At 38.8% G+C, this 26,779-nt stretch overlaps 1 protein-coding gene across 1 annotated transcript; it reads right to left on the reverse strand.

Moving 5' to 3' along the window:
- Positions 1–859: 859 nt before the first annotated feature.
- Positions 860–26,583, reverse strand: LOC139942238 (histamine H2 receptor-like). The gene is made up of 3 exons (XM_071939025.1): positions 26,443–26,583; positions 8,519–8,754; positions 860–2,006 (listed from the first exon to the last, which is right to left on the reverse strand). Exons 1-3 carry the CDS (start codon positions 26,581–26,583, stop codon positions 860–862), a joined length of 1,524 nt encoding a protein of 507 aa, XP_071795126.1.
- Positions 26,584–26,779: the final 196 nt, after the last annotated feature.

The following is a 26,779-nucleotide window of genomic DNA, read 5'->3' on the forward strand; positions in this document are numbered from 1 at the left end:
AATTTCACCCATTTGGTTCGAGGTATGTATAAGGCAACACTGTTGACCGGTTTGTGACTGACAACGGTCTATTTAAAATGTCATGTGACGTGTCATGTGGTGTGTCACGTGATTTGTTATACGATTAAACGTTTAGTGAAGCCGTGAAACGGTTCTGACGTCAATGTGACGTGTCACATTGTCTTGACATTGTCTTGAGGTGTAAAATAAAGTGTTTTCTGTGACGTGTCAAGTGATGTGACATTGTGACTTGTCTTGTGACTTGTCATTGTGACTTGTCATTGTGACTTGTCATTGTGACTTGTCATTGTGACTTGTCATTGTGACTTGTCTGTGTGACTTGTCATTGTGAATTGTCAGTGTGAATTGTCATTGTGAACTTTTCTTTAAGTGGTTTCATTCGACCCATAGTTGTTGTCAACATGTGGTTGAAAAACTACATGGGCTTAGCACTTGTTCGAGCAAAAAAATGCATATAGTTTTACAAGTTACATTTGAAAGCAAATATACATTGTAAACTACAGCTATACGTGATCATATTGCACTATCGGAACCATACTTAATATACCCGTTAGGCATAAATGTAATTTCAATACACTTTTCATAATGGGCAATGTTTGCGAACTCATCGAATTGCCACCCGTACAAAATGGCGGTCAATTCTAGGTCTGTATGAATATTGATGCTATAAAATTTGATGTATTGTTTGGTTTGCTGTGCAATTTTATCAACAGAGTTTGAAATGTGCCTTCATGTCATGTATTCTCCTTTTACGAATATCGAATGAAGATTCGAGAGGAGTTGTTTAAACTGACACACTGTTCGTTTTGTACACAATATGACCGAGAGGAATACCGTGCTAAAGTGTACTCGGAGACAACAGTATTCTAAAGTCTCTGTCGTCTACCGGCGATTTCTGTGTGGATTCCTTGCTGCTTGAACCAGCAGCAGTATCGAACGGACCCGACGAGTTATCCGTAGAAACACCGGGAGCTGATTCACACACATCAACAAACCTTGCTCTTAACCCTCCCTTTGGGTGAAGTAGCTTTCCGTTCTTGATTATCCCCGGGCTGGCAAGATCCTCATCTGATATGTCCTCAATCATTGGAAGTTGCCCCTGTGCAATCTTGCCGACTGATTTCATGTTACCCCCCAAGGACGCTAAGGTATTACTCGTTGATGTCACAGAAACTGCAAAGATGTCTGGAACTCCGGCACGGGAGCTTGTGGTGTGCGTGTAGGATGTTATGTAACCACTGTCACGTGGTACTGGCTTTAGTCTGTGCCCCATGCTGGCCGTTGGGATATCGGACGGGATGTCGTCGTGCCGGAAACCTGCGCCGTCATCGCGGCAGCAAAAGCATCGCGGGCAGTAACGACATTTCAGGACCTCTAGGAACACGTGACGGAACTTACGATTCAAAATACCGTAGATTAACGGGTTGGCTGATGAGTTCACAAATGAAAGCATTGAGGTAACGCCGAGAGCAACTCGTAAGTTCTGCGTTCCCTTGAAGGCATAGACGAGATGGACGACATTGTATGGAGTGACACATATAATAAAGACTCCCATCACAGCAAAGAGAGTGACAGCTGCTTTCTTTTCTTTCCTCATAACGAGGCGAGGTCGTCCATTGCGAGGCCGCTGCCCGGGGTTCATCCTATGCCCCGTCGAGTGCGGTCCGTCCACTGACGTCACTTCCAGCGACATGACGCGTCGAGACTGGTGCCTTGCAACCTTGAATATGTTATAATAGCAGAAAACCAGGACGGAAAATGGCAGAATAAACGACAGGCATAGGTAGAAGTAAGCATACGGCTTGTAGTCAGTCCAGTTAGCGATACATATTCCATTCCATGGAGTGAACTTGTAACTGGACCAGCCAATAATTGGTAATAGTGACATGAGAATGGCTAGTAGCCATATGCAACAAATAAAACACGCTGCTCGAAGAGTAGTGATGATGGACGTGTACTTTAGAGGCTTCAAAATGGCGACATATCTATAATAAATAGACAAGAAAGAAATTTTGTTACGTAACAATCACGTTGGATCCTTCAATTTAGCCCCAAAAGATAACACAATCCTATCGGGAAAGACACAATTTATTCCATGTTGAAAAGTTGTTACCACTAACTGAACAACAGTTTTATGATAAAGTTTATAAATTGTAGCACTACCAGCCATCTTTTATTGGACCAATTTGTCGCACGACATAATTTTTCATTGGATTTTCTGTGGTGTAATATTGTTGAATTGTCTCGTATTGGTGTATGTCATTGTTTGTTTTTGTCGTTCTTATTGTACAATGTAATTTTGCTGTATTTTGCTTACTCTTTTTAGCTTAATGTTTATAATAAATGTAAGAATACTGTACAGCGTTTTGAGATTTTTTATGAAGACGCTTTACTAAAAATAAATTATTAATATTATTATTATTAAGATTAAAAAGTGGCATTTTACAAGTGGATGTTCTGAGCACATTTAACACCAACTTTCAGATTAAAAAGGAGTGCAAAAAATGGATTCAGGCCACCAATAAGTACGGTTCAAAGCATCAGTTATCTCTCTAAGCACTGCTGTTCTGTTTTGTTTCTGACGTCACGGACGAGGCCAACACAATGAGTCGGTCAATACTTCAAAAGGCAGGTCATTATCAATAAACTAGTGACCCCTGTTTTTTGAAGTGCCAGTCGTTATCAAACCACGGACCTCTCTCTAGAAACCATGACGACCCATCAGTCATCATTGACATTTACACTTTAAATATAAAACCTCTCCGTCGCCATGGTAACAATATGGAAAGACAAACACAAGGGGGGGGGGGGTTGCTGTATGGACGTGTTTGTAGAGAACTTTCTTTGATTAGGTTGCAGTTGACGGGGGAACCCATGGTGGCAGTAATTGGCTCATTTCATCGGACTTTGGGCACGTGTTCAAATCCATAATCCTCAAACTATTCACTTTGTCAATGTTTCTACTCAAACAAAATAATGCGAGTCAAGAAGGAGGCGAAATGATAATGGGATAAAATGATGTATGCGACAAAACGGCACAACGAGAAGCACCTTGTATAAAAGTCTTCTTTTTGTCGTTGATTGTGCACGGGTTTTGTACATTTCGATTGCTGGCGCGTGAGATTTTGACTAGGAGGCCATTTTGTTTCATAACAGGCCCCAAATGCATAAAGCTGCTTAAGCAAACAATTTTTGTAACACGTATTTAAAGGATATCATTCACAATGTGTACATGTGATGCGGTATTTTGGTTAGTATAACGCCTTATTCTGGTAAGCAATGTTGCTGTTTTTAGCTACTTTTGTGCTAAAGCAGCTTTTATTGAAACTCCTATACTGACAATAATAAAGCCATGTCGGTCACAAGTATGACTTTACGGCTACGGCTGAATTTACGCGTGATCACGTGTTGAAGTATAGCACGTCCTAGTGAGACCCTTAGCAACAGCCGTAGCCGTAGCTGTTGCCGCCAATTCGAATCAGGCTTAACAGGTAACATTCATAACCAAGGAAAAAAGGAGACTTTCTCATCCAGACTCACGGCGCGTGCCCGACTCTGTGGCTGCGGCTTCAGCAGCGAATGCAGCTGTGGCTGATGCACATGGGCTTATCGTGCTGAAACGCACGGTCACGTGACAACCAAACCACAGCCACAGCCGACGAAGCCACTAATTCAGATACGACTTGCTTTAAATCTGGGAGGCGAATAAATAAACAATGGCCGCACTATCTACAACGCGGTGAAGCACCATTCACCAGGCCTATCAGCCAACTTAAACTTCGCATAGGCAAATTTGAGGAATCGTCGAACGCCAGCCTAATCTATATGCAATGCTGAAACAACAAACATTTTGAGGCCAGACATGTGATCAATATGCAAATTATAGTCCCCGGAATATCAGCGAGATCTTCCGAATACTGCCGATTTACCTTGAATTTGCCAGCCGGACGCACGCATGTAAATAGATGAAACGTTTTGATTTAAGTAAGGTGTAACTGCCGAGGGCAATGTCAATGTGTACGGCGATAGTGCAACCACAGAAACGAAACAAGGCCACCTTTGGGTAACAGAGACGGAACCTGCTTTAGAACTTAGAAATAATTTATTCAATCTTTGTCTGCAATCAGCTTGCGACACAATACTAATCCTGCGAAGAAAGGTAGCATACAAGCATCGTTATGTTCATATCATTGTTTATGATCATAGCAGCTATATTAGTTACAACTTCTTTGGTTGTTTTGTTACTTATATAACTATAATTTCATGTAAGAAAACTTTACTGGAAAGAGGGAATAAGGCGACTTTAATGTCCCAAACTTACCCATACCATTTACCATTAGCCTATAATTTATTCCATATCTCAAGTGAATTATTCATTAAATTTGTCAATAAAGAATAAAAAGCAAAGACCTACAGCTCAAGCTTCGCCAAGGATCCAAAGGTGAACTTAAGAAGTTACAATAAGAGACAATTGATCGCGGTAACTACAGCTATCCTACTCTCATATCATTTTGGCTCATCAGCTTACAACCAATGTATCTGATTACCTCCCCATTACCAATAAAGGGAATATTTTATGACATTTCCTCTTTTTCTTCTCCACGCTTTATGTTTTTGGTGATTAGAAGACGGAAATGAGAGAATCGTCGGAGGGGAATATAAGAGTACAGTGATTAAACATGCTCTGTGTTAAAATTTACTCGGCTCTCATTTCGGGACCAAGACGAGAGGCTCCATGACGCTCATTAATCCGTGGTTCCGGGATTTCTTTCCTCCTCTAAACCGCACGAAAACTGATTGTGTAATGTTCACAGGAGCTTAATAATTACATTTGGATATTGCTTGGGAACATAACTGTACAAATTAGCATTGATACACCGGGGATGCTGAGTACACGGTGGATATTACGACGTTACACGGGGGATGTTCCGACTAAAACACGAGGGAAATTACTATGTAATACCGGGGTATCACAATATAATAGAAATGTCTTGTAGTGTTAGATCAATTTTGACGGCATCGCTATGAGTTGAGAAATTACTTTTCATGTTAGGTTAGTTTGCGTCCAAATTGACGGATTGGGCAGTGGCTGTGAACCTAAACGGCTGCAGCTGTATGTCAGAGTCGGTTCATCCGCCAAATGGTCGTACAGAACTTAACATATTCATCGAAGCACATAATTTGTTTTGGTTTGTTGTCGTATTATGAAGAAATATGTTTGAATAAATAAATGAAAAACACATATTGAAATAGTGTTTGTATTTTAGGCAACTGAAAGTTAACACACGCTTGACATAATTGTTTAAAGTGCAATGGCAAGCTTGGTAGACAGTATAGCTGCTTATTACATTGGTGCAAGTGTCATTTTGTTCCCAGTTATTTGCTTGATGTGTATGTGGATTAATGTTTTGTTACTGATGATGAGCAATTTTAAGCTTATTAACAATATTTAATTTCTTTTTCTGTATAGACATTTAACCTTGTTGAGTACCAATCCGTTTTTTTTTTAATCTTCAGTTCTTTTCAGACAAAACGTTTTTTCCTCAAAGCAATCTGTACATTCGTTTTTTCCAGAAATGACTCATATTATGAGTTATTTCTGGAAAATTTAACGAAAAGTATTTTTGAGAGAACTAAGAGGCACGTAGTGCCGTGTTGAAAATCTTATGCCCCATCAGAGACATCATGTAATGCTTTATTTAACCTGGTGAGACATTTCCTACTTTTAAAAGAGCAGTTAAATTGTTCTTTTGCTCTGTATTGCACGGAATGAAACCAAATCTTTGATCTGAGTGTCGCTCCTTGTCGAAGGAGCCATTCAAATGTAGACACAAATAACTGTTTTCTTCGGAACTGAAACTAGCGCGTAACGGCTCGAGATTTCCTGTTGAAATTGGCTGGAGGCTTTAGAGATGTCTACATGGGTCTTATAAAAGGCGAGGCAGTTGGGCTTCATACGTTAAAGGCGACTTGTATGCATTGCGGTTCACCTCAGTGGCACTACAGGGACTGGGGGTGTGCCCCAATCCTCGAACCATTGCCTCTCTAAGAGCGATACATGCGGAAATGAATTGGTCTGTTACATTAATTAGCCCCATAGTTATCCCATTACACCAGCTTGCTCCCTCATCCAATGAAAATTATCGGTTACACCACGGCCCCTTAGACTCAGATGACGTCACTACTGTATCGCTTCCCCTGTTAGAATAGCACACGCGTACGTTGAGTACACACGTTACTAAAACTGGGCGTATAGGAGTGTCCTTGTGGGGCCCATAAAAACAATGGAACAATAGACGATGATTTGGTTCGATACTATACAAATGTTCTGCCAGTTTAGGATTCATGATAAAGGCTGCCTCGACAGAAAGTTCCCTAATCAGAGGACCTGTTATAAGTTACATTATGACATGGCGTTTATCGCTGATAACCTGTGTCTGCTAAGCAAGGTCTTTCTGTACTAAGCAAATTTGTGTTCTCAGCAGTTCAACAAAATATATGACTTTTTGTAGAGTCACACACTCAAACAACGTCTACACCAAGGTTGCAGAAGTTGTGTATGGAGTACACGCCTGCATGTGTCCATTGTTTGACCCTCCAAGATGGAGGTCCTTTTTACCCATTGTTTGCAGAATAATAGGCCCTGATTCGCAATCACGTCCGTAATGACGTCATTATCAATTATGAACTGGTAATGATGCCCAGTAATATGCCACAAGTTAATTTAGAAAGCTAATTAATATTTGAAAAAACTGTAACTTGAATATAGATCCAATTTGATTGTTCATTATGTGAGGGGACCCTGATGTACTAACATTACACAATACTGAGGTCGGTGAGGGGGTGATAATGGCCGTCTCATCCTGTGTGGCTTAGTGTTACATTTGAAGTATGGACGTGAGATTAAAAGAGGACTTTAAACACTCTGTGGACTTCACACGTTCACACAGTGTTTCCACCAGTGTTGCAATAACTAGGTATGTAACCGCACAGAACAAACGTATGTCCATGTAACATAGAGCTGTGTGTGTGTGCTCAGGTTGGCTTAAAGGAACACGTTGCCTTGGATCGGACGAGTTGGTCTATTAAAAGCATTTGAAACCGTTTGTTATGAAATGCATATGGTTAGAAAGATGTTTTAAAAGTAGAATATAAAGATCCACACAAGTATCACTCGAAACTGCACGGTTTTCCTTTTACGTCGCGAACTATCACGGTCGGCCATTAGTATGGCCGACCGTGTTAGTCGACAGGGTAAAAAGAAAACCACGCAATTTCGAGGCATATTTGTGTAGATCATTGTATTCTACTTTTACAATATCTTTCTAACCATATACATTTTACAACAAACGGTTACAGAACGATTTTCAAAGACCAACTCGACCGATCCAAAGCAACGTGTTCCTTTAACATTTACGACCGAGTTCATGGGCTACATTTACGGGCCGAACTCACACGTGGGATAATTCCAGGTCAAACCATAGACAGGGTATGACAGTTTGTGATCGCAAAAAGCAAGGACTAATTGGTTGGTTTGTTTTATTTCCATTTGTACAACAAGAAAGGTACAAGAATATTGATAACAAGTAAATAAGTAAAGCTTATAACTAAACTAAACACAAAGTACAAATGGGGATTGCAACAAGTGGAGCACCCAAACTTCTAGTACAGTTCATCGTGCAATTCTCATAAATGTAAGTTTATACTCGATACAATCAGAGCATAGCCGTCAAACAGTCAAATCACGTTTAATCGGGATAAATCGTGCAAGGCATCTTTAAAACAGGACGGGCGTCCATTTCATTTTGGTGTTACTGTAATTTTAAATCTCGAAATTACATGGGAGTGCAATAATATTCCCCTTTAATCCAAGGGTGATTTGAACGCTGATTAACACGATGCAAAGCCGGATATCGGTGAAACCTTGCCCCAGGATAAAATATCATTGATGGATTATAATATACTCCTGTACTAGGTGATATTAACTTTATCATCATGCTTCATCCAAATAATTCCCGTTGAAGGACTTCTTGGAATTTATTAATTGCAATTCTTTTCGAAAAACAAAATTCCCATTTTGTTTTGTTTTATCTTCAACCATGCACTTGAAAGCTTGAGTACAGCAACATGCAGTTAAACACACATTGGTTATCACTTTAAGCCTCGTTTTCGCTACATAAATATGACAGAAGAAATGGAGAGACAAGAAAATCGAGGTGAATAGACTGCATGTTGTGGGTTCGAATCCTAGAACCACTGCCTTTACTATGACTATTGTAATGTCGTCTATAGTTATTGAATCACAATTTATCGATTTGTGCACTTAATGTAATAATAGATGTTAAACCAATGTTTAAATGAGAGAGATTGGCTGATGCAATTTGTTCGTGTTTATTTCCCCCTGGTGAGAGATTTCCGAGTTCCCTTGTTGACTGGAAAACCATCTAAAAAAAAATAACAAAAAACAACAACAACTACAAACAAACATGTAGTTTACCTATCAATCGAAACGGCCGCCAATGTCATGACACTCGCCGTGCCAAATAGTGTATAAAGTAGTCCACTCAGAGAGCACAACACATCACCAAGATCCCAATCACCACCAAGCACAGACGCCATTATAACGAAGGGTAGAACCAAGACACCACGAAATAGATCAGCTAGGGCCAATGAGGTGATACACATACCGGTCACTGTGGTGATACTACGGGTGCGATAAACCACGTAACACACCTATGAGAAAAGACACACACATATAAGATTTTACTTTTAAAACAGTTGTAAAACAAAGTGGTGTAACTATAACAAAACTACCCCAAACTCACACAGAATCAAACGAATATGTTAACTTAAAAGACACTGGACACGTTTGATAATTTTTCAAAAGATATTTTAGCGTACAAAATTACTTGGAAATGAGCAACGGAGAGCTGTAATGTGAGAAACGACGCCATCTAAAGTAACGTACTTTTTAGCAAGAGGTAATTTCTCACTCAAATATATTTAAGAATCTGAGAAAGACTTTAGTCCTGAAGCCTTTCTCAAGAATCTGAAAGCGCACACAAAGTGCAACAAGGGGTATTATTTCATTATTTTCTTGCAACTTCGACAGATTTGTTATGTTATGCATATGTAGGGATAAACCAAGTGAGAAAGTGGAATTTGACATTAACCAAACGTGTCTGATGCCTTTAAGACACAGGATTCGTACCGAGATGGATGAATCAATGTATCATCAAGATGATGTAGGTCACGTGTCCAAAGCGATCAATCAATGATGTTTAAATCGTAATGCGATGCACGTGACTGATGCTTCAAATAAACAGAACCGCTGACGGTCTAACTTCAGGCTTAGTATCTATATATCAACAACACGCGGCCAGAGGGAACAAAATTAAACTACAGCTTCCGAGAAGGATGCCTTTTTAAAGTGTTGTGGTGGACTCGATGAATTGAACTTGTTGTTGTTTACTTTCTTTGGAATAACAGATGTCATGGTAATCAATGAGTTCTAAAGAAACTGTCACAAGATCAATATACGAATAGCATAGCAAGATTTTTTTATTTTTTGGGGAACAACAAAATTAACTCCTGTTTCCACAGAAACTGTCACAAGATCAATGATGCAAACAAAACAAATTCAAACACAAAAAAATAGTTGTCTGGAAACTTGTTTAACCTGGAAATAGAGAAATTTGGGGAAAAGGAACGAACAAAGAAGACAAAACATCTCAACAAAATACGATAAATAAGTTCTGGGGTCCTGGAAGAATATTAGAAATCAAAAACATTGTTGCTGTAATGTTCTACCCCCCCCCCCCCCTCGATGGCGCGAAAACACCCCAAACATCACAAACATGTCCGGCACAAACTGACATGAACTGCAGCGTGTTTTCCGCTCTTAAAATGTCCTCCACACAAAAGAGAAGAAGTGTATATATGGAATGTCAAGGAGCTACAAAAGTGCCTGGAACAAAACGTCATATAAAGGAGGATCGAACGCTGCTGCGTGTATTCTAACCAGGTCGGGCCTCGGGCCCACACTGTCGGACCCACACTGCAGTTTGCAGTTATAAATATACAAAACGGAACGATCGAACGATGCCTCACTTTCTCGCATGGCCCGTTCTCAACCCCCCCCCCCCCCAACCACAGACTCGCTGTTCATGTTACCTACTTGCCTTCAGCAAACAACAATTTATTATCATGCTACGCGAACATTTACTTTTGCTGTTCAGCTAGAATGACACATACTCGACCAAACTGTGACAAATTGGCTACCAATCATTTTATTATTTTGTAGAGTGGAATGTCTTGAAAACCATATTTTAGAGTAATTTGTCCCCAGTGCTGGGATAGGGATCCAATACAGCTTGGCAGGTTTTGATTATTTTCCCTTCAGGTTCGGATGGGGTTAACTCTTTACTACAATATTTACAGGATTCAATGAAAAAATCCTCGAGCTCGTCTGTCTAGTTGTTTTGTAGAAAAGTCAATTTGGTTTAACTTTGAAATAACCAAATTTGGGACAAACCAAATTTGTTAACCTATTTGAGTGAATAAACCATACGAAAGGGATAGTTAGAGTTATCAAAATAATACTGTGCCGAACAAATTTGTAGTTGATCTACTTCATGCATTAGAAATACGAAAAGGGTTCAACTGTAGTCGAGCTACTTGACTGCTGCACCAATAAACTCAAAAGGGCTAAACTGTTGACCGCTACACGAGTGTTTAACTAGCAGATGACCGAGTACTGGATCAAAACCCCAAAAGGTCACCATGTTGCTGACCTTCCTGCTGATGGGTACTGTCCGAACCCCCCCCCCCCCCCAAAAAAAAAAAAAAAAAAAAAAAGTGTTCAACTGAGTAGTTGACCTTAATAGCCTTCTCAGTGTTCAAAAACTCCAAACGGCTTCAACTGAAACCCCAATAGGTTCATTAGTAGTTGTACCCAAAACCCCAAAGTGCTCAACTGAGTAGTTGGCCTATGAGTAATGAGTAGAGATTCTACTCTAACTGTTTACTCAGCTCCCGTAGGTCCCTACAATGCAGGAGGAATTGCTGTCCACTGCTGTTAGCGAGACATTCTACTCATTGCTGACCACAGAAACATCTCCTGCTCCACAGTGTGCCGTGATGTTCCATTGTACCCTATATGTCATCAAGGATTTTTTATGAACTATGATTGATCACGCGACTTATACAAGATTTTCCATCTGACAAGCTAATGAGTTCTTGCCGTTTTTCACTCCTGGGGCGCTTTTCTAATACCTCTTTTAGAGACTTGCATAATGTGTTATATTGTGAGGAAAAGGCTGCGGTTTTATGCCCTGTGAGTATTTTACGTTGCGACAAAATTGCATAAAGCCTTCTGAAATGTTTTGTTCTCATCACCAAATTAAAGTTTGTAACGATATAATACTGAAGTTATCAACAATAATTATTATTGTGCAGTCTGTACATTTATGTTTGGCATCTTTACAACGGTATTTTTGATCGGGACGTTAATGTACAATTTTGAATTTGATCATGCTCGTTTATAAGAGCCATATTTTACCAAACTGTCAATTTAGCTTCAAGTTGACAAGTTATGATTTTTATGTTTCAAAAAATGTAAAAATCCATAAGGGAGAAAGTGGATATTTCCCATCTGGGATTGCAAAGTTGACCCAACATTGATGGCGCCCTTGTATCGATTTGAAACTGATGGAAAATACTGCATCAAATAATGGCCGTATCTTAATAGGTGAGAATTAAGAACTGCAGCTTGATATAGTATAAACTATTTTTTAGAAAGAAGTCCCTTCGAAGTTAAGATCACGGAGAATGAAAATGTCAGCCTGCATCTAAGAATAATGTGCAAAGCAATCTAAGGCAAGTGTATTCAGACGGAGGTTAATCAGGCCAAAGGATTTGCTGTTAATTCAGCCTTTATTCTGTGCGAGGGGAACACGCTGCCAGTGTATTCCCAAAAGGCAAGACTGTTTTCTCAACTGGTTGTAAAAACAAGATTTAAAGTTACGCAACTGCGTTAAATTTGACATTTAGCCGATGAAGTAAAAATACCCTACATTTAAAGTTTTAACTTTAATCTGCTCACAGGGAAACAAACACATGAACTGAGTTTGTCTGATTTACAATTTATTCAACTAAATGGTCATAAGATTAAGCTTACTTTGTATTTTTTTAATGAAAACAAAAATGGTCAATGGCCTGATGTTTCGACCCTAGCAGAGTCTTTCTAGAAGGCTAAATGACGACACGACACGACACGATACGACACGACACGACACGATACGACACAACACAACACACGTGATTGGAAATACACGATTAGAGAACAAAGTGGCAGAAAGCACACATAAAAACAAGGGGTTAATTAATGTTTGACCACAACAAGATGGAAACACAAAGGACAAGATCAAAGGTAGCAAGGAAAAAAAGTAATCAATTAGTGAATGGGGCAGGCTAAAAAAAAGGGGATATCTGTGGGGAAGATGAATAGGCAACGAAAAAAGTTTATGAGTCATTTTCTTCTTGGATGTTCAGACCCATTGGGTTGAGTGGTTTTGAAGGAGCCTCATCCACAGTTTCTCCTTCTTAGACGAATAGTATATACTTCTGTGGTTGCCTAGTGCTCATTGCCCTGTAAAATAATTTTAGAAATGGAGTGACTAGGAATATTATAGTGTACAGATGTCCTTCAGATGTATCCAGCTTTTGGGTGTTGACTGTAGAATGTGGCCATATAAACGCTTATTGAGTGTAGTTCTTGTGTCAACTATCTAGTGTCTACATTTATGTGTCTACTTTTATAAATACTTTTGCCTCCCAGTCTCGGTTTGGTTCAATGATCTGAGTATGGGGAAATGACACGAATAGCTGCAACTAAATAAAATTGTTCATCTTAATCTCGTATGAATTGGCAGGACCAGGTGATGCAAGAATAATTACCTGGAAGGCGAAGAACGAATGTTAACGGTGAATTAAAGCGAAAACATAACTAGCTGACATTGACCCATCATGGGCCTGCAAGCAACAATCTCAATTATGTCAAACGAATTAAAAATATCATCAATAATTTGTACACGTCTTGCATTTGGGTGAAAGAACATGAAACAATTCATGGACATTGAACATCACCCGCGTCAAACTTTTTTCTTGAAAAAGGGACTGATGCTTCATCAATTCCAAGCAAAGCGAATCAATAATGTGTGCATTGGGTGTGATCTCCGTTTGAGCGATAATAATGATAGTATCATTAGTTTGGGAGGTAGTGCTTTCTGCTCTTCCAGGCAGGCTTCTGATTGATAACCAAACGTACATCAGTATGGAATGTAAAGGGGGGGGGGGGGGGTATAGTAACACTGTTTCAGCCCTAGGAGTACATGTATAGGTGAAAGCGGCCCCTGGAAAAATAGTTGATCATAGAACCCACGTCTTGAAGTGGCCTTCAGGCCTTGTGTGTCTGGCGACATAAAAAAAAAAAAAACCCTCATGTAATCACGTGGTACGGTCATCACTGCATGCTATAAACCTTCCTCTTAAACAAAGGCACTTAATGGTTCCTTGACGTCAATGCGTTTTAGATGTTTCACTAAGAGGACTGGAGCGATAATTTCGATTGGATAGCTCAATAATTGTGAACAGTTTGAAGTTTTTATTAGAAACAAAACTGGAAGCTCAACCCCTTGCACATGAGTTTTTACGAACCGGAGGCTTGTATTGTGGGTGTTTTCGATTAGGTTACGTGGGTCGACCCGCGCTAATCCAAGTGAGCCCCTTGATGAGCCCATGGGATCATCAAACGCCAGTATTTCCAGGGCCCAATTCCGTAGAACTGCTTAAGCAGAGGTTATTGCTTAGCAGAAATGAGCAGGATACCTGTTGCAAATTATACTTGTGTTGAACGATCATCACTGACATGTTATACCTTCCTCTTTAACTATACCACCATGATATGAAACTCCTTAATGTTTCAGTTGAGAATACTTCTGAGAACGTTTGGAGATATCAAGATTATAAAAACTGTCAATTCTCAGATCGTTCCCCTGCCATATAGCAACTATCCTTACTAAAAGTCAACAAGCTTAATTAGTTAGGCCAAGGAGAATCTATTGGGTTTTGTTTTAATTGAACAAACTTCATCAGAACATGTTTGTTTAAGGAGAACAGCAAGACATCCTGGGAGAAAAACAAACAAAAGAAAAGATGACTCTTTTGAAGCTTTGATTGAAGCTAGTGTCGTAAGGTGAAAATTACGATTGTTGGTTCGCTACGGGGGTTGTGTGCACACCTAGGATCCGTAGTGCTTGAAGCGTGTTGTCGGTAAATTACACTCGTCTTATGTTTGTTCAGTCCTTCGTATATTTGATTGAAGACCCCCCTTACCTCTAAAGAGAGACAAACCCACCCTACACGAACGAGAGCAGTCTTTGGATACATGTAGAACAGTTAATTTGTGTCGCTGACAAAATAAACACGGTGTAAGTAAACAGACTTGGGGTTTCATTGAAAAACGAGGAAGAAGTCTTCGAAAGGAAACGAGATAGAAATGGAGCGAGGTTTCTGGATTGAAATCTGTGTCGTTGTGACGTCATCAGCCTTAGTTGATCTCTACCTGGATACCTGTTGCATTAAAGTGACGACATAGGAGTAATTTAATTTCCCTTTCTCTAGTTAACAGACAATCCATAGAACATCCCGTGATAATGTCATTTTCACCATTTGGCAATTCAATTTCAGTGCAAACAACGCACATTTTGTATGGGGGGTGGGGGTGGGTGTATTAAATGCTTTAAGCCTATTTCCAGATATCTCTGTGAAAGATGGGCAATGGAGTGAATTTCACAATCGTGAGCATCCAGAAACACAAACTCAATCTCGATGATTACAAATTAAATGTATTGTTCTCAAACTCGTTTCTCACCACTTGATTGTGTCAAGAAAGCAGAGTCAAACGTTATCTTCCAGTCGACGTGTTGTTTCGGCTCGATGAGGCGACAGCGAACACACCACCATCTTATTACAAAATGGTAATCAAGTTTGATCTTTCGTAATTAGGATGCCATTGAAACGACGAGTGGATTGAGATTGGTCAGTTAATTGTTACTCAAATGCCGGACCCCAAATAATGAGATCAGTGTTTACTGCTTGTTGTTCTCATGATGAGATTAACTTAACACATAATAGGCTGCACCAGGATCTATCTGGAGAGGGACGGCAATTAAGCCTTGAATTCGATTGTTCATCCAGACTTTCTCATAAAAAGTAATCTTGCATAACATCTGTTCAGGCCAAGGTGTTAATTTGTATGGGTTCAATAAATTAATTTGTTTTGGAATATTTTAGAGCGTCTGGCAAATGGAGTATCACGAGTGATCTTCCCTGTTCTTGGTTACCACCTCAGTAGTCTTTTTGTCCACCTGTTGTCAGATTCTCTGTGTCTAGCCCTCCTCCATTTAGCCTGTTTTATTTTCCTGGTAATATGTCTGCAACTCCAGTTTATTGTATATTTCTGTTAATAATTATGACACTGTTTCAGACTGAGATGTAAGCTTTGTCTCTCCAATGCTGTTTGTGCCGTGTAAGGATTGCGCTCTGTGTTGTTGTTGTCCTTGTTTCTACACTTCTCCTGCGAGCTATATGTGTTCTTCTTACCTTACTCCATGTTCTTACCAAGTATCACTCTGTACTTTCCAAAGCAACTTTATCCGTAACCTAAACATCTGACGTCATACATCGAGGCTCGTGAATAACATCGGCTTTGCCCGCCTCCTAGATGAACCTTTGACCTCTCATCCCAATCCACGTTTCGCCTCATCTTTGGGTCGGCCATCTTTCTGCCTCATTTGTAGGTAAACAAAGTTTTGCACATACTGTTTGCACGGAAAAGACTCACTTTTTCAAAATTTAATGCCATTGAATTGTTGGGTAATTTTTTTTAGAACACCCCTCCCCCTAAAAAAAATAACCAAAGGAAAACCCACGAAAAGCACAACCCATTTTGTCTTTGCAAAGTGCGCTAGGGCTAACATCACGTATACAAGCACGCATAGGATGTTTTTAAAAACAAGAGGGTGTTTTCGCTTACCCTTCAAACATAATCACCCTCCTCAAACAACAACAACAACAACAACAACAACAACAACAACAACAACAACAACAACAACAACAACAACAACAACAACAACAACAACAACGACGACAACATTTACATCAACGGTGTTCGATTATAGACCTATGAGATGTTTCTCTCTCTAAAGAAGGATTCTGATTCTCGTAGACAGTTTATCTTGTAATCAATTCAACAAATTATAAATCCACTCAAATTGCGTTTGTTGTTTTTCGGTATGCATACTGTAAGGGACACCACTCCTACTGTCATTGACGCAGGGGATTTCAAAATGTCGTCTGTGAGGTGTTTGTGTCCGATGTGATTAATATTACAAGCACGTAATCAACGCGATAGCACTCGGCCCGCCAGGATAAGTCAGTCAAACCACTCGTGTGTATTGAATGACAATGGCTTATAAATCGGACACAACAAAAATGAACACTAGGCTCCTCTATAGTACAAGGAGAAATAAACTGATCATGTTAAGCATTCGATATGACTCAAGTTTCATCTCAACTTTTTGTTGTCCATTCTTGACTTTATAGAGGCCGTCGACTTTTGTCATACAGTGCAACGGGTTAATAAGGTTCAACTCATGGTTCTGTTTCACTCAGTTTGTCTGAATTGATTCAAATTCAAATTCTTATTCAACTATACATCAACCTTTATGAATTATGTCTGCCAACAAGGTCACTCAGATGAGGGCTTAACAAAGCTGGTGCGAAAAATGAGAAGTCACAGTGATTTAAAAACACCTGTTTATATAAATTGATCAATTTGGGGATGGCTAATTAATCACCTAAGCCATTGGCAAATTCTGGTCGCTAGATTAGGTAAGCCTCTCACGTAACAAAAGTAGTTTATATGCAAATTCTGGCGTGATTTTTTTTTAGGAAGTCGTATTAGTGCAAAAGTCAAAGTGCATGGTTGATTATTATTGGAGATTTAAACAAGATCATTCCCAATCTGAAACTAAATGATTGTAAAGCTTGTCAGTCCTCCGGTACTTCCATTTGAATATTGCATTAAAAGTATAAATTTTCATAAGCTTTAAGTCAGCACCAATCTTGTCCCTGGAAATTGTACTAGAAATGTGGTTCCATAAGTGCCCAATTCTTGGAAACAAAACTAAATTCCATGGTGCACACAAAAACTGACGAAACCATGAAATGCCAAGATTGGTTTGTTCAAGATTTTGATCAAACAAACTTGAAATCTTTTTCACAGGTTGGATGTTAAACGCATGAAGTTGGACAGGAGTTAAATATTTTAAGACCTAAAAATTGTCTCGTTGTTGTTGTTGTTGTTGATGTTGTTGCTGTTGTCGATGTTTTTTGATGTTTTGTTGTTGTTTTGCCGGCACTTTAATCCCGAGGTTGATGGTTCAAATTCCGGTCGGTTCAAGATTCTCTTTAATTTGATTCTCCCGTTTCAGCGATCACAACGGTACAGTTCAACTAATCATTGGTGAAGATTCTCTCTTTGTACGTCATGCTTGAAGTATAAAGCCAGAAGAATTGAGCTTTTTGGTTTTTAACTGACATTTTCTCCGAAGATTTCTCGGGGGGATTGGTTCTGCAATGTCTTCATAGTCAGTGAGTTATCAATTTGACGGTTTTAATTTCGTGTAAAGGGTCAGCATTGTTGAGAATAATGAACATATTAAATTGACATCGTACAGGCCTAAAGGACGTCCTGCTGGAGGGCTTAATTTGAGATCCCTTTATTTGGAGAGTTGTAAATTAATTAGTAAACTAAGATTTGATCTCACGAGTAACGGTCACTTCAATGTGAGGGCTATATGCTCAACTGATTTGGGCTACCAACCCAAATCAACTGCCACCAGGGGCTGTTGCCACCTACTTCAGGGGCTTACTGAAACAGAGTTCGTCATCACAGTACATAATGATGTGGGCATATTACTGCAATACCTTTGCAACATGTTATTTCATGTAAAGAAATGTGGGTTACATAAAGTACGTATACTGGTTTTACACAATTACCAACAGTGCTTTATATTACAAATCTCTTTCACTTTCTTTTTTTCATATTTCATAAATTCAGAAATCGTATTGATACACACACCAATTGCGAACATCAATAGAATAGAGCTACACATTTCGGCTGTGGTGTGGCCAGGTCAATAATGTAGCCTTCAGCTGGTGTAACGTAATAACCCCGAAAACACCTGGGTGTTGTATTTACACCTGCTTGGTGTCCGACGGGTGTTAGTTGCTGGAGTGAATTAAATTTTTATTTGACTGTTTGCAGGGAAAAGTTTATTGGGGGTTTTGTCATGCGTCTACATTGCTGTTAGCAAATTTCATTCAACAATTGTATGATTAAATCCAGTGAGGTTTACAGTAACACGTTACAAAATAATGGTTTGATGGTTCTGAGAAGAACAACTCGAGTTCTACAACTCGATGTTTCGATTAGTATGCTCTATTCGTTTTAAATACATGTGTTGAAAAACTTGTATTTGTAAAGTGCACAAAAATAAGAAATGTCTTTCAGTACTGAAAGACATGAAAGACATTTCTTAGTGCATACAACACAGAGCTGTGTTTGGGGATGTTACCATCAAACTATGAGTAGGCCTACAAAAGTGAGTACATCCTCTTCGCTTTCATGTAAAAAACCAACGAGGACGTCTCTAAAAAAAGTCAAAACAACGGAAGAACAAAGATAAGCTCCCTTTTAATGGATAATCAAACATTTGCGTGACATTGTGATAGTAGTCATCAAACATATAGTGTTTGGACATTGTAAGGACTCTATGAGGACTTCCGTTCTGAATCCCTGGCTAATATCTTACTCTTGAAGAGTCTTAGGTACCCTCTGGTGGACAGGCTCAATGTTGTCATGACTTCCAAAATTTCATTAAAATTTACGTATTTTTTTCAAGTGGAAATTCGTCTCCAAATGAAGGGGATTAACAAAAAACTCAAGATATCATCTCTTAAAACAATACAGAGTGCAAACGTGAAGTTTGAAGACTAGTTCAACCCTAACTCAAACTGCACGATAACAATGGAATGTCCACTGAGTGTATCACATACACGCTGTTGGTTTTCTGGTACGTGTATCGACATGGAAAAGGGAATCTAACTGCCTAATGATGCTTCATTTATCCATGTGTTATGTTTGACTGCACTGCATCAGATCGATTAAGTTCATACCACACGACATCCCTTCATGTTGACTCTATGGCGTGACTTCCCTAGCAACCAATGCCTACGGGGGCAGAGTATAAGTGTAATTATAGGACACTTTAAGTGGAAGTTATCCATGGCAACGGAACAGCCGGAGGGTCCAAAACGGCGCCTTGGATCAACAGAAACAGACGGATTGCAAAATGGACCAAACTTGTCAAAATAGAAAACAACTTTACCCTCTCAGGCAAAATGAGCAATTTAGTTTTGATGGAACCTCTTCAATTCAGTTTGGTATGTCATATTCCACAGCCAACTCTACTTTTGAACGATTATATTTCATCCTGGTAAAAGGTTATTTATACCTCAGACTCGATTAAGCAATGAGTAATAGTGCATCCTATCACTGCGGTTATTTCAACATCAAAATGCGTCTAGACGCGTCGCCTCATCGTTGCAAGATCTCTTGATTTCGGATGGCACTTCCAGAGCCCCGTAGATTGAGGTATTGTTTTACATCATCTTTAAAGGCAGTGGACACTATTGGTAATTACTCAAAATAATTATTAGCATTAAACCTCACTTGGTAACGAGTAATGGAGAGAAGTTGATAGTATAAAACATTGTGAAAAACGGCTCCCTCTGAAGTGACGTAGTTTTCGAGAAAGAAGTAATTTTCCACGAATTTGATTTCGAGACCTCAAGTTTAGAACTTGAGGTCTCGAACGACCAACGACCAATCAAGCTCAAATGTTCACAGGTTTGTTATTTTATGCATATGTTGAGATACAGCAAGTGGTGAGACTGGTCTTTGGCAATTACCAACAGTGTCCACTGTCTTTAAAGAGGCTAGGTCCACTCAATTCGTGGCAAGTTTGACCGACAATTTATATTTAATTGCTTATATTCTTATAGCTTTCGCATTATCAATGTATCGCATAAAAAGTCCGCTAGTGATAAGCGGTAGTTCGTTTTAGTTGGGATCCCAAAAAAAATCAGATATTCATGGGCCTCCGTACCTGACATAGAAAGGAAAACGGAAGATCCTTTGGGCCTCCGTACCATAAAAACAAATCGATTTCTCTTGGCCGTATTAAAAGCTAAATGACTTGAAGTGATGCATGTCTAACCTAAATATTAATGTGCATTGCCGGACACGCTGCTATTTTTGTATATTGATAGATTGGAACGTGCATAATGGGCTATCACCTGCTACATGACACACTTAAAGTTTTATGATTGCACTTGGTTCATGGAGATATGTGAGGCTATCGGTAATGTTTTAACATTGCTTCATCAATCAGCAGTTGTGGACATTAGCTATGGATAGTAAAGTAGGCTGTAGCAATGTAGGATAGTTAGTTTGATATTTATACAATTTGACATTCACATAGGTTTGTACAGCGAATGTCAATGTTGCTTTTTCGATATTAGATGGACATTCAAACAGGTTTGTACAGTGAATGTCTACATTGTGCATCGATATTGGATATTGGGCACTCTATCGATATTGGGCAATGGACACTCAGGTTTGTAGAGTGGATATCTAACTTTGATATTGGATACTGAACAATCGCATAGATTTGTGCATCGATATTGACATTTGACATTGACGTACAGTGAATGACGACCATAACAGTTAAAGGAACACGTTGCCTTGGATTGGTCGAGTTGGTCTTTGAAAAGCGTTTGTAACCGTTTTTTATAAAATGCATATGGGTGGAAAGATGTTGTTAAAGTAGAATACAATGATCCACACAAACATGCCTCGAAATTTCACGGTTTTCCTTTTACCTCGTCGACTAACACGGTCGGCCATTTATGGGAGTCAAATTTTTGACTCCCATAAATGGCCGACCGTAATAGTTCGACACTTTATGAAGCAGATATGAGTTACATCGTGATCGTAGGTAGTAGCGTGGTTTAGCCACACGTTACGTGAGCAAAAACGTGAACGTGAACGTGGACGTAAAACAAATTGTGTTGTTTCTAGGTGACGTCACCACTTCGGGCTTATTTATTTTCATGCTCACGTATGAAGTGTGCACGTACGTACGTGACGTGAAAATGGGATTTTCTGATAACAATAACTGACGTTAAAGGCCGGTTTATAGTCGGTTGCGCGATGGAAATCTTGCGCGCAATCCTAAGACTGAGGCCTAAAAACTGTGTCTTTTTATAATCGCGCATCAAGATTTCCATCGCACGACCATCGCGCGACCGACTATAAACCGGCCTTAACGTGCACCTCAACCTCCCTAGTGTGAACACTTACTGTCCATAGTGTTCATCAGATGACTAGAGAGCACGCTAGGGTAAACATATCTCAATAAGGGATACAGTGAAGATAACTGCGAGAAGTCCACCAAAACGATGTAGATACCTCTCGTCATTATGATCGAGCAAGGCATGCTGGAGAAAAAATGGCGCGGTGAGATCGATCACCCCTGGGAACGAGGTTGGAGCAAGTTTTACTTGTACGTAAACATTTATGGGACCATTCTTTTTCGCTGATAGGGAACAAACTTGCACACTTTAACATGTCCAAGTGTTTGAATATACACGAAACTTGCATAGTCTATACTACTGTATAGGAACACTGCCCGTGTTCAGGCTATGACTCAACACATTCAGATCAAACTATTCTCAGTCAGGGACAGTGAAGATAATTTAAAAAAGCCCCCCCTCCCCGTTCGTAAATTCTACTTCAAGGCAGTTGATCAGCATTACGAGGATAACTTCTTTCAGAGCTGCAGTACCGTCATCCCATTCGTGGAGACAGCCAATCTATTATGCTGTAATATGTAATTTGCAGCGTTATAATTATAAGCTGATAGTTTTGATTTTTTTTGCATCATGAACAAATGCATAAATTTGGTTTTCATTGGCTATAATTACATTAAAAGTACCAATAGATAGTTTAATACACTATTTACAATGAATTACTATATTCCCATAAACACAAAACGTCTAATTAGATACTGTGTTTTACCGCAAACCGATATTCATATAAATACTCCACAATGCAATGCTGCAAAATTTAGAGTCTGTTTTGAAACTTTTAAAAATATTGCACTTTATTTAAAAAAAGGTTACCGAAGATAAGAACACTTGAGATTTTGAGAAACATCGAAGACCTTTTGAAACTCTGAGCACTGAAGACTCGATCCTTAAGAACACGGAAGACCTTTGAAAAACGCCGATGACCTTTTGAATACTCAAGGCTCTTTAAGAAGCATTGATTACTTTGAGTGACTCTGAAGACACTTAATAAAAACACTAAGACGATACGTGATTACAACACACTTTTTAAGAACGCGGAATACTTTTATACAGTTCCCTTTTTATGGAACATACTAATCCACCAACACCAACCCGTCACTGAAAGGCCACTAAGTAGTTAACATCGGAGGTGGATGCATGCTTTGGACTACAACTAGACGGTCGTGATTGCGGTGATTTTTTGATTAAGTTTTGTTTGAGATCTAGAAGCCTGTAAAACAAAGTGGAATTTTTTTTCTGCATGTCACCAAATGGCTCCTAATTGGGTCCAACTATAACCTCATTGAAACGAAAATAATTGCAATCAGGGTAACAGCATACCTCGACTGTGGTAGTTAAGTTGACTGTGGTTTACTAACAAACTCTGCCAAGCACCCATGTCGTGCATAAATAAAAACCTGAATCACGAACATTTCCTAATCTTAAAAATAATTTTTCTTTCATAAATTTACTATGAATATTCTGGGCAGGAGCATATCATAAAGCATGCCCCTTGTAGCCCGGATCCGCCACACGTAAAGGCTTCACAGGTGAATAAACAGTCGTGCTATCCAAAGTAAGCAATTTGATATCGCCAAAACGCGCCACTTATTATCATAAAGTGTGAATGCCGTGCGGTGTTTCTTCATTTTGAGCAAAAAATCACTTTATCACGAGCTGAGAGGGATTCAGTATGTATAATGCCCTAATGAATTGAAATTTGAGGAAAGTGTCTGTTAAACCCAAAGAAAACGTGACTTAGCAGTTCAAAACCGCGGAGCTGTTTCCTGTAGACACAATGTGCGATAGATGTGTGGGGTGTAGGATATGAATGATGCATTGATTAATGTTGCCACCAGGGCTGGTTTCCTCGCATTTATGAACGATTGTTTCATTTATTAGTCGAATGATTTCTTCCTATAGAATTATTTGAGGTGTTCAGGGTGGGTTACAGGTTTGTTGGGTCAAAATATGCCATAGTTTAGTTATTTAAATATTTTTTTATACACATAAATCAATATGAAACGCCAGCTGAACAAATAAACACGCAACACAAACATCCGGTAACATAAATTTAAAGAGTTGACACCAAATAACGGCCTTGTTTTTGTGTTGACTGAGGATTTTGGGGTACGCTCGTTTTTGATTAACTTATATTTGGTTTATACTGGCAAAATTTAAATACGAAATTTATTTGAAGGGACTCTGGTCTCGCATATTGTCCACATGATACTGCCAACCTTATCTATAAACGGTTAGCTTTCAGGTGATCTAAACACTGTTTAAAACTTTGTGACTGTACCGAAAAGAACCAACGACACTTATTGTGCAAGTGTAGGAATTAATCCAGGTGTTTCCGGTTTTACATAGCAAGAATTCATGTTAAAATGTTTTCTCAGACTTGCGAGCTAATTAATTAAGTTTACTTTTTAGAAATATGAGACATCAGTGGTTTTATTTTCAGAATTATAATATTAAAGGCAGTGGACACTATTGGTAATTACTCAAAATAATTATTATCATAAAACCTTTCCTGGTGACGAGTAATGGGGAGAGGTTCATGGTATAAAACATTGTGAGAAACGGCTCCCTCTGAAGCGCCATAGTTTTGGAGAAAGAAGTAATTTTCCAAGAATTTTATTTCGAGACCTCATATTTAGAACTTGAGGTCTCGAAATCAACCATCTGAACGCACACAACTTCGTGTGACAGGGGTGTTTTTTCTTTCATTATTATCTCGCAACTTCGATGACCGATTGAGCTCAAATTCTCACAGGTTTGGTATTTTATGCATATGTTGAGATACACCAACTGTGAAGGCTAGTCTTTGACAATTACCAATAGTGTCCACCTGCCTTTAATAGCATTTATATTTTGTTACATATGTTTTTCCCCTGCATTACCAACTAATGTCTAGAGGCTACTATAGGTTCATGCACTCTTTTTTTACAGTTGTGCAGTACTGAGTAACTATTCAATACAGAGGTTGTCATTAATATTATTGTTATCTTAAAATGATACTTCCGGCACTTCTTGTCGTGTGTTTCAATGAACACTTGACGAGAATTTGCTGCATAAGTTGACAGGTTTGGAGCTGAAAACTGCACACGTAATAGGTTTATATTCAATTCAATTTCAATACAAAAAATTTCAATCATCCTTAAAGCCATTGGACACTTTCGGTTAACAGTATTGTCCAAAGGCCCACACTTCGTGTATCACAACTTATAATATATAAAATAATAAACCTGTGACAATTTAGGCTCAATTGGTCATCGGAGCCGGGAGAAAATAACGGGAAAATCCATCCTTGTTTCTGCACGTTTCGCCGTGTCATGACATGTGTTTACTATAATCCGTAATTCTCGTTGTCGAGAATTGATAATTGTTGTAATGTTTTCTCAAAAAGTAAAGCATTTCATGGAATAATATTTCAAAAGAAGTTTTTTACCATTACCTTCTGTTATTTGTAAATCTGTAAACTTTTATTTTGTTTCTGTTCCGAAAGTGTGTAATGTCTTTAAAGGGTCTATGTAACTTTTGTAGGAAAAAAACAAAACAATGTCCACAGATTTACACTAAACTTTACACAGTTTGAAGATAATGATAGTAGAAAGCTTCCCTGAAAATACTACGTGCTGAGGTGTTGTAGTTTTTGGGAAATGAGTAAAACAATGTCATGAAAAAAGTTTTCGTCTCATGAGACGAAAATTATTTTAATCATTTTACAAACGTATTTTCAAGACATTGTTTTACTCATTTCTCAAAAACTACAGCACCTCAGTAAGAAAGACTTGAAGGGAAGCTTTCCACTATCATTATCTTCAAACCCTGTAAGTTTAGCGTAAATCTATGGACATTTTGAAAAAGTATCCAAATCCTATAATAGGTAATTACATCAGTTGGTCAGCTTCATATAAAAACATTAAGAACTATGGCTGGAAATAGACAATATACAATTGTTTGAAAATATAAAGATTTGTTGTATACTTGGTTATTGCACTAAACATTTATGCTATAAAAACTTACGTGGTCAGACGTACCGCAGCTTTTGCTAGTTTAATGTATTTTGAGACAGTATATACAGTATACAACAGTGTATCACTTTTTATCACCCCCAAATTTTGTTTAAAACAAAATATACATATATATATATATACATTAATGCCTATCAGAAGCGTTAAAGATAACGCTTCTATATGATTGCGTATTCCTGATAGCGAATATTCTTACTGCGTGACAAATTCACAGTTATCTCAAAAACGAAACCATCTTTTGAAATGAAATTTTCATCTTTTTTAGTGTACATTATTGTACATAGTGAAACATTTGAAGGGTTCCAAAAACCATATAACGTAAATAGACCCTTTATGGGTAGCAACTCACCGGCCATCAGACCCCTTGCCTTGCGAGAAAAACATTTCATTGTACTTGCTCACCATCTTGGTTTGATTTCCCAGACAAAACCCACGCTACCAAACTGAGGCTGCGGGGGCACAAAACAAAATGGCGGACCTAATAGCTTAAACAAATCCCCATTGTTGTATGCAGTAGCTTTCCTGAATACATATTCATTGTTGTGAGAATAATAACTCATAAGATTTTCCAAAACCGTTGACACTTAGTGCTCAAGGAGGTTTAAGGGTATAGGGGGGAGTGATATTAAAAAATATATATTTTGGACGGAATATTAACGTAAATGAGCAGACTTAAGTTGCTTTTATAGAAGATAATTTACGTCCATCGAAGCTAAACATACACAATTTCCCTAAAATATTGCCCTTAGGCATACTGGCACCTTTTGAAAGCGGAAAAGGAAAAAGAAGCCTTAATTTTTATGTTCAGAAAGTTAAGAGTGAAACATTTTTAATAAAGTAAACTTACCGCGACGTTCCCAAGAACGGTAACCACCATGACGACCGAAAGGAAGAGCGCCTGAAAGATGAGATATCCAAGAGGTGGGGGTGTGCTCGGTGTGACTCCCTCTAAGTCCAATAAAGGGATTAACGTAGATTCATTCATCATCACATATCAGTTAATCCCATTTTGATTCACGACTGGCTGCTACTGCACAGCCCTGACACCTGTTATCTTAGTATAGCAGTGATGTCCACTAATAACACAGAGAGCGGTCCGCTGCTGAAAGCGAAAGTGTACTCCATAATAAAACAAAACACAGAGATGGCACTGTCTTCCCGTCAAACCAAACGGATATCAACCT

Source organism: Asterias amurensis, chromosome 9 (assembly GCF_032118995.1).
Source record: "Asterias amurensis chromosome 9, ASM3211899v1".
Lineage (NCBI taxonomy): Eukaryota > Metazoa > Echinodermata > Asteroidea > Forcipulatida > Asteriidae > Asterias > Asterias amurensis.

What these genes read in the sequence shown, in the direction of transcription:
- LOC139942238 (XM_071939025.1), bottom strand. Translation starts at nt 26,583, where the DNA reads ATGATGAATGAATCTACGTTAATCCCTTTATTGGACTTAGAGGGAGTC. An exon ending in CCGTTCTTGGGAACGTCGCG is followed by an intron (nt 8,755 to 26,442) that starts GTAAGTTTACTT and finishes CTTTTCTCATAG; the next exon opens with GTGTGTTACGTGGTTTATCG. An exon ending in GCGGCCGTTTCGATTGATAG is followed by an intron (nt 2,007 to 8,518) that starts GTAAACTACATG and finishes TATTTATTATAG; the next exon opens with ATATGTCGCCATTTTGAAGC.